Genomic DNA, 8,756 nt, shown 5'->3' on the forward strand with positions numbered 1-8,756 from the left:
GATCACGGATAGATAGGATTATACAATCAAGTCGACCGATAGGTACTCTACTTCACAAGCTCAACTGATCATGTGGCAAGATTCCGAATCATTCCTGTTTTGGAAACGAATTGCAGTAACAATTACTAGTAGTTGGGGTACCCATAAATTTAGATATTCTTTCTCTTCTCATGAATCGGGTTGGTAGTTAGACGGTGTGGTAGGTAAGGTTCGTCTTCGCTGGCTCGCCCGTTACCACAAGACATTTCGAATCATTCGCCGACGATCATTGACCCCACATCCACTGGACAACTTAGCAATAATTGAGCAAGAGTGACCCAGTGGCCCAACCGCATCATCGCTTCCATTGGTTTACAGTTTCTTTCTAAATTTGAATCGATTGGTTTAAAGTTGAGAGAGAAGAACGCAGCACGAGCTCCCTTTCCCGGTGCCTGCGGCGAAGTTGGGACTTGGGTCTTGCGAGTAAAGTACAGCATGTGTTTCCCGTTTGACACCGCACCGCTGTAGCTGGACTGGAGTATACGTAGTATCTGACGTCCATGCCCCACACACGTAGCGTCTGACGTCCAGTCCAACCCGTCAGCTTTGCCTACTTATCCCCAACCTCGTGGCTTGGCAGTGCCATCCGGATATTTTTGAGCAGGAAATCGAAGTGCCAGGACCGAAGAAGCAGAGCAAGCAGTCATCAATGGCGAAAGGAATGCCTGCGGTCGGTTGGGCCGCGAGGGACACGTCCGGTGTCCTCTCCCCCTACAGCTTCTCACGAAGGTCGTCTTCCTCTATCCACAGTGTTCCAGTCCCTATCATGCCCCTCTGCTTCTTGCGCCAATCTGACGAATTCCCCTACGTGATGCATGATAGCAGGGCTCTGAAGGACGACGATGTCACCATCAAGGTGCTCTTCTGCGGGCTCTGCCACACCGACCTCCACATCGCCAAGAACGAGTGGGGCAACGCCCTCTACCCCGTCGTCCCGGGGTGGGTGAACCTTGCCAAGCATCATCCGACAATTTGCCTCCTCCAAATTTCTAGTAGTACGAAATAATGATGGATTCATGCGGCGCAGGCATGAGATTGTTGGCGTCGTCACCGACGTTGGCCCCGGCGTCAAGAACTTCAAGGCCGGGGACACGGTGGGCGTGGGCTACTTCATCGACTCATGCCGATCCTGCGTGAGCTGCGGCAGCGGGCACGAGAACCACTGCCCCACGCTCGTGCTCACCTCCAACGCCGTGGACTACGACGGCGCCACCACCCAGGGCGGCTTCTCCGACGTCCTCGTCGTCGACCAGGGCTACGTCGTCCGCGTCCCGGAGGGCCTGCCCCTGGACGGGGCGGCGCCGCTGCTCTGCGCCGGCGTCACGGTGTACAGCCCCATGATGGAGTTCGGCCTCAACGCGCCGGGGAAGCACCTGGGCGTGGTCGGCCTCGGGGGCCTCGGCCACATGGCCGTCAAGTTCGGCAAGGCCTTCGGGATGACCGTCACCGTGATCAGCTCGTCGCCGAGGAAGCGCGAGGAGGCCGTCGAGCGGCTCGGCGCCGACGCGTTCTTGGTCAGCCAGGACTCCGAGCAAATGAAGGTTAAGCTTTGTTTCAGTTGCTTCCCTCCATTAATCGACCTTTTGTGCGTGTGACGCATGATTCTTGGCATGGGACGGGAGCCATTGACGCGCGTACGTTTTCGGGTGCAGGCGGCGGCCGGCACGATGGACGGCATCATCGACACGGTGTCGGCGGGGCACCCGATCGTGCCGCTGCTGGAGCTGCTAAAGCCGAGGGGGCAGCTGGTGGTGGTGGGCGCGCCCAGCACGCCGCTGGAGCTTCCGGCCTACGCCATCATCGGCGGCGGCAAGCGGGTGGCCGGGAACCTCGTGGGCAGCGTCGCCAGCTGCCAGGCGATGCTGGACTTCGCAGGGAAGCACGGCATCACCGCCGACGTCGAGGTCGTCAAGATGGACTACGTCAATACGGCGGTCGAGCGGCTGGAGAGGAACGACGTGAGATACCGCTTCGTCATCGACGTCGCCGGCAGCCAGCTGGGCGCCGCCGCTTAGTGCTTCCGAACACACCATACGCGTGTCGTCCTCTTTGGTTACCTACCAGCTTCCAGCCACGTGAAGTCGTGATTTGTTGTTTTATTCTCACAAATGGGTTGGTGCGTGCAATTGCTTTTGAAATAATAGGTGCCATCTTTAGAGCATCTTCTATTGCAAATTTAGAGATGTAAAACAAAGTGTTGTCTAATTTACTTCATCAAAAGTGCATTTTACTCATCAAAAAGAGGCAACTTCAACCGATGATCTACATTGATGATGTAAAAGTTAAACTCCAATAGATAAGGCAAATTGAAGATGTATAACCGGCCGAGGGCCGAGCGGCTGCTGTACAGCCGCATCTGAACATGAAAAAAATAAATATTTTCAAATTTTTACAACCAAAAGTACATCATATCAATAAAGTTTGAAATCCTACAACCAAAAGTGCATCATCTCAAACAAAGTTCTTGGTCCAACAAATTAAAATGCACACAAACATAACATTGAATATATCACTCAATGCTCGTCCTCTCCGTTCTAATTAGTCACATTGTGGACGGTGGCTTCATCATCATCATCAATGGCTTCTTTATCAACGTTTTGATGCGTTGACGTCTTAGTGTCGTGACCTCCACCAGAAGCACCTTCATTGTTACCTCCCGCGTCGTTCATGTTTTCATCAAAGCCACCTCTCATGCCACTCATGTTGTCGCCGAAGCCACCACCCATGTCGCTCATGTTGCCACCCAAGCCACCTCACATGTCACTCATGTTGCCACCAAAGTCACCTCTCATGCCACTCATGTTGCTGTCGAAGCCACCTCCCATGCCGCCCATGTTGCCACCAAAGCCATCGGCCATGCCACCGAATCCACCATCCATGTTGCCACCAAATGCACCATTCATGGCACCTCCCATCATGCTCATGTGGCCGCCCATTCCACCGTCTATGGTACCTCCCATTTCTCCTCCCATTTCACTCATGGCACCTCCCATTCCTCCCCCCATTTCATCTATGACACCTCCCATCATACTTCTCATAAGCATTTGCTTCTTCATGATCATTTCATCGCGACAAAGCTCGACATACGCCTTTGCTTTGGGATCAAGGCTAGTTGTGTCCATGAACATAAACTTGAGTGCCTTTTCCTCAATCATCTTGAGCTCTTCGGTCGCCGCCTTCCTCTCCTCTAGTACAACCTTTCTCTCCTCGACCGCCGCCAACCTCTCCTCGGCCACCGCCCTCTTCTCCTCGGCCGCCGCCCTCCGTCCCTCGACTTCTCCCCTCTCCTCCATTTCTTTTAACTTCAACATTTCTTTTCTTCGGCATACTCTTTCATCGCAATGATAATGGCGTCCTATCCTTCTTTAAGATCATTGTCTCTGGCCTTGGATCCCTTCACTTTTTTACATCCATCCGGCCTATATGATTTAGTCGTCGAGTGAGGAGTAGGGCTCCTTCTCTTCTCACCATTGCCATCTTCATCATCCTCCACCACCACACTTTTCTTCTTCGAAGAATCATAAATTTCTCTAGTTTTCCACTTCTCCTCATCCTTGAGCTCTTTGTAGCAATGATGGAAAGTGAAAGCTTTCCCTTTCTTCTTCATCTTCTCTCCCTTGTTCATCTCGAAATAATCCTTGCACAATCATTTTCTACAAGGAAACAACCAAGATGTCATCATCAAATTAGGTAACATTTCAATATTTGCGCAATGTAGAGAAAACACACACAAAGTAGCAAAGGACTACCAAGTCTCTATCGCAACCACTCGGGTTCATACCGAAGGAAATATGCCCTAGAGGCAATAATAAAGTTGTTATTTTGTATTTCCTTATATCATGATAAATGTTTATTATTCATGCTAAAATTGTATTAACCGGAAACTTGATACATGTGTGGATACATAGACAAAACACAGTGTCCCTAGTAAGCCTCTACTAGACTAGCTCGTTAATCAAAGATGGTTAAGTTTCCTAACCATAGACATGTGTTGTCATTTGATGAACGGGATCACATCATTAGGAGAATGATGTGATGGACAAGACCCATCCGTTAGCTTAGCATTATGATCATTAAGATTTATTGCTATTGCTTTCTTCATGTCATATACATATTCCTTTGACTATGAGATTATGCAACTCCCGGATACCGGATGAATACCCATGTAGGCCGAAATAGGGGGGAAGGAAAGAGGGGAAGAAAGAAAGGAAGGGGAGGGATTCGGCCTCCCCCTTCCTTCCCTCCTCCCTCCTCCTTCCTTCCCCCTCCGGATGAATATGGAAGGGGGGAGGCCGAATTGGGAGGCGCCCAAGTAGGATTCCTCCTACTTGGGGCGCCCCCTTGGCTGCCTCTCCTCTCCTCCAACCTATATATATGAAGGGGGGCACCGCTAGAACACACAACATTGATTCCTAGCCGTGTGCGGCGCCCCCTCCACAGTTTATGCCTTCGGTCATATTGTGGTAGTGCTTAGGCGAGGCCCTGTGCGGATCGCTTCACCATCACCGTCACCATGCCGTCGTGCTGACGAAACTCTCCTTCGACACTTTGCTGGATCAAGAGTTCGAGGGACGTCATCGAGCTGAACGTGTGCTAAACTCAGAGGTGCCGTACATTCGGTGCTTGATCGGTCGGAACGAGAAGAAATTCGACTACATCAACTGCGTTGTCAAACGCTTCCGCTTTCGATCTACGAGGGTGCGTGGACACACTCTCCCCCTCTTGTTGCTATGCGTCTTCTAGATAGATCTTGCGTGAGCGTAGGAATTTTTTTGAAATTGCATGCTACGTTTCCCAACACAGAGGACCAACATTTTCCAAGCATCCGGTCCACTTTTGGCATTCACCGTTGATGGTGCCCAACATTGATGAATAGAGGTCCTTGATCGAAAGTGGCGCTAGTGTTGCGCTCATCAAAGTACTCCTTGATACGATGCCAATACGTGTTCGCGGCTTGGTCACTCCCAACGTATATGCATCTAGAGAGACTTTTCCCACGCGGTGCAAATCAACACATCTTTAGCGTTGGTATAATTTGCGGTTCTTCCCTTCACAACGAAGCCCTCTTCATCCAGGTCGAGATTATCATCATCAAATTGAGTATCATATTCTTGTGATGCATACTCTTGAGAGAAATAATCATCATTTGACACATTTGTCGCGCACATGAAAAATTCATCATCAAGAATACAAATGGACGCACACATAATCAACCTCACATTCTATCTGTATCAGAAAAAAAAGAACAAACACCAGGAAAAAGAAATATTTTTACCTTTGCGACATTTTGTCGAACACGTTGGATGCGGTGGCTGTGGGCGTGACCACGTCTTCCTCCATGGCCAGCGGCGGCACCGGAGGTGGAGGAGGTGTTCCTTGACCGGATGCGGACACCATGATCGTCGGCAGCAGTGAATCAGCCGACATAGCCATGGCCGATTTCAATTTTTTGGCCGCCCGAGATGGGCTCGTCACCGGTTTGCGCCCTGCCGGCTGCTTCACGCCTCCACCGCGGGGTTTGGCAGCCCCCTGCTTCTTCTCCGGTGGCGCAGTCGCGACAGCGACCGTCCGGGGTGGGGCAAAACCGAGGCGGCAGCATGGCGGTGGTGGCATGGAGGCGGAGGCAAGATTGGGGAAGGTGGTCGCGCCGGTGGCGACTATGGCGAGGTGGGTCAGACTAGCATCGGTTGCGGCAGAGGAGGAGGCGGCGGAGAAGGCAGAGATGGCTGCACCAACTCCTTGTAGCGCCCGAACAGGCGCGGATGGGGACGCCGACTGGAGAAGGCGCTGTTGGGAACATGGTAGAAAACAAAAAATGTCCTACTAATGGAAAACCAAGATCACTCTGAAGATGGGTATAAGATTAGAGCTAATCGTTACCAACTTGGAGTTGCAACGAAATAAGAGTTGGTGAAGATCATTCTTGAAGTCCCTCGAACCATCCCATGAATAGTCCCTCGTACGAAGATTGAAAGAATGATCTCTCTACGGGTTGCACACATACAAAATTAGCAACCAGACAGCGTTTTGTTGTCCATAGCTTGATGTTTCCGGATAATTAGAAGAGGGAGGAGCAGCCTTGTGGCGAGATCAACTTCTGTGGAGAACGAGAGAACAAGGAAGAGGGGCAGCCCTTGCGAAGAAATTGTGTGCACAAGATGGGCTGCTATATATAGGTGCAGGGGAGAGGCAACTGCCATGGAGGAGGGGCTCCCTCCAGGGGAGGCACACTAAGGGGTGGGCCACACCCGAACCCTAGCTGGACAAGCATGGCTTGGGCGCCAAGGCTAGGAGGGGCACCCCCTTCTTGGGCCTCTTAGGCCCATGTGGCCGACACCTATAGGCCTTGCCTATAGTGGTTGACCCAGGGTGCCTCCTACACCTCTAGGAGGTTCCAAAAAAATCCAAAGATTTTTGGGAACCCTCCCACATTATTTTGTGTTCATTCCAGAACTTTTCTAGTCTTTCCGTTTAATCTGGTTTTCCTCCGAAACACTTCCCATTTTTAATCAGGAGCTTTTTCGGATCTAGAAGAGAGAGGAGCAGCCAAGGGTGATTCAGTTAAGCAATATGAGATGGGAGAGGCCAAAGGAGGAATGGGTTAAGCTTAACATAGATGGTTTGTTTGTTGCTACTTGTGAGCTGCATTGGGATTTCCTCGAAGAGGAGAGGATGATGCAGTATAGTAGATATAAGTATTTCCCTGTGTTAAGAACCAAGGTTATCAATCCAGTAGGAGAACCACACAAGACCTTGTGAACAACACCTTGATACGTCTCCAACGTATCCATAATTATGATTGCTCCATGCTGTTATATTATCATTCTTGGATGTTGTACAATCATTTTATAGCAATTTTATATCATTTGTTGGGACTAACCTATTGACATAGTGCCCAGTGCCAGTTGCTGTTTTTTGCTTGTTTTTTACATCGCAGAAAATCAATACCAAACGGAGTCCAAATGCAGCGAAACTTTTTGGAGATTTTTTTGGACCAGAAGACATCCAGTGGGCCAAAGAAGTACCAGAGGGGTGCCCCGAGGGGGGCACAACCCACCAGGGCGCGCTTGGAGGCCCAGGCGCGCCCTGGTGGGTTGTGCCCACCTCGATGGCCTCCCGCACCGCCTCTTCGCCCTATAAATTGTCAAATATTCCAAAAACCCCATATGTAACCCTAGATCAGAAGTTCTGCTGCCGCAAGCCTCTGTAGCATGAAAAACCAATCGGGAGCCCATTCCGGCACCCTGCCGGAGGGGGAGATCATCACCAGAGGCCATCTTCATCGTCCCCATGGCCACCATGATGAGGAGGGAGTAGTCCACCCTCGAGGCTGAGGGTTTGTACCAGTAGCTATGTGTTTAATCTCTCTCTCTCTCTCTCTCTCTCTCGTGTTCTTGAGACGTTACGATCTTGATGTATCACGGGCTTTGTTAATATAGTTGGATCATATGGTGTTTTCCCCTCTCTATCTTGTTGTGAATTGAGTTTTTCCTTTGAGATTTCGTTCTTATCGGATTGAATACTTTTATGGATTTGAGAACACTTGATGTATGTCTTGCTATGAATACCCGTGGTGACAACGGGGTATCATATTGATTCAGTTGATATGTGTTTTGGCACTCAACTCGTGGATTCCCGAGGTGACATTGGGGTAATCTATGCATAGGGGTTGATGCATGTTCTCGTCTTTGTTTCTCCAGTAGAAATCTTGGGGCACTTTTTTGGGTTCTTTGTGTTGGATTGAGTATTATGAATCAGAAATTGTTTGATGGATATCGTACAATCAACTCACGGATACTCGCGGTGACAATGGAGTATCTAGGTGACATTAGAGTTGGTTGATGTGTATCATATGGTGTTATTTTAGTACGGACTCTTGGTTAGATCGATCGGAAAGAATAGCTTGGTGTTATTTTAGTATGAACTCTAGGATAGATTGATCGGAAGGTTTCGTACCCTACAAACAATTTCTTCTTATGTTCTCCGCTAGATAAGAACTTTGGAGTGATTCTTCCTCGCACGTTGAGGGATGGTTATGTGATCCAATTAGATTAGCATTGTTGAGAGATTGCACTAGCGAAAGTATGGACCCTAGGCCTCATTTTCAAGCATTGCAATACCATTTGTGCTCACTTTTATCGTTTGCTACCTCGCTGTTTTTATTTATTTAGATTATAAAAATATATTTCTACCACCCATATTACACTTTTATCACCATCTCTTCGTCGAACACTACAAAAAAATACACTTCCGTGATGATACGTGTTTGTCACAGTAGGTCACGTTTTCTGTCATGCATGTACATCCATGGAAAATTTATGACAGAATCAAGATAGTCATACTTGTGTTGTCATAGAAGTGTTCCATGACATTACCAAAATTATCATCACGGAAGTGTCCACTTCAATGACGATAAATCGCGCGTCACAGAAGTGCTTTCGTCAAGGGTGACCGACACGTGGCATCCACCGTAACGGAACGCCGTTAAGCTATCGGGTCCGGTTTTGGATCTGATAACCCGTTAACAGGCCCGACCAATGGGGATTTTCCATGTGTAAAATCAGCATTGGCTGGAGGAAATACGTGTCGGCTCACCGTTGGGACAGATGTCATCCACTCATTGGACCCAAAGCGCCTATGATACATCGACACGTGGCACGGCCCAACAGAGGCCCATTCCTGTGAAAAGGCCGGCCCGTTTGACTTGGTCAAAAGGT

General features: G+C 49.4%; 1 protein-coding gene across 2 annotated transcripts; it reads left to right on the forward strand.

Annotated features, from left to right (window-relative positions):
* The first annotated feature begins 389 nt into the window (after window positions 1-389).
* LOC109745114 (probable cinnamyl alcohol dehydrogenase 8D) lies at window positions 390-2,280 on the forward strand. Of its 2 annotated transcripts, XM_020304249.4 has the most exons (4): window positions 390-768; window positions 865-978; window positions 1,067-1,580; window positions 1,692-2,280. In XM_020304249.4, exons 1-4 carry the CDS (start codon window positions 689-691, stop codon window positions 2,052-2,054), a joined length of 1,071 nt encoding a protein of 356 aa, XP_020159838.1. In that variant the 5' UTR covers window positions 390-688; the 3' UTR covers window positions 2,055-2,280. The 2 variants fall into 2 exon arrangements, with proteins under 2 accessions (XP_020159838.1, XP_073356458.1); XM_073500357.1 differs by having other exon boundaries at window positions 441-978.
* The last annotated feature ends 6,476 nt before the right edge of the window (window positions 2,281-8,756 follow it).

The sequence above is a fragment of the Aegilops tauschii genome, chromosome 5 (genome assembly GCF_002575655.3).
Source record: "Aegilops tauschii subsp. strangulata cultivar AL8/78 chromosome 5, Aet v6.0, whole genome shotgun sequence".
Lineage (NCBI taxonomy): Eukaryota > Viridiplantae > Streptophyta > Magnoliopsida > Poales > Poaceae > Aegilops > Aegilops tauschii.

Excerpts from the sequence above, each read along its gene's own strand:
- LOC109745114 (XM_073500357.1), top strand. The coding sequence starts at position 689 with ATGGCGAAAGGAATGCCTGCGGTCGGTTGGGCCGCGAGGGACACGTCC. Across the intron at positions 979-1,066 it reads CTCTACCCCGTCGTCCCGGG|GCATGAGATTGTTGGCGTCG; the intron begins GTGGGTGAACCT and ends CATGCGGCGCAG. Across the intron at positions 1,581-1,691 it reads AGGACTCCGAGCAAATGAAG|GCGGCGGCCGGCACGATGGA; the intron begins GTTAAGCTTTGT and ends TTTCGGGTGCAG.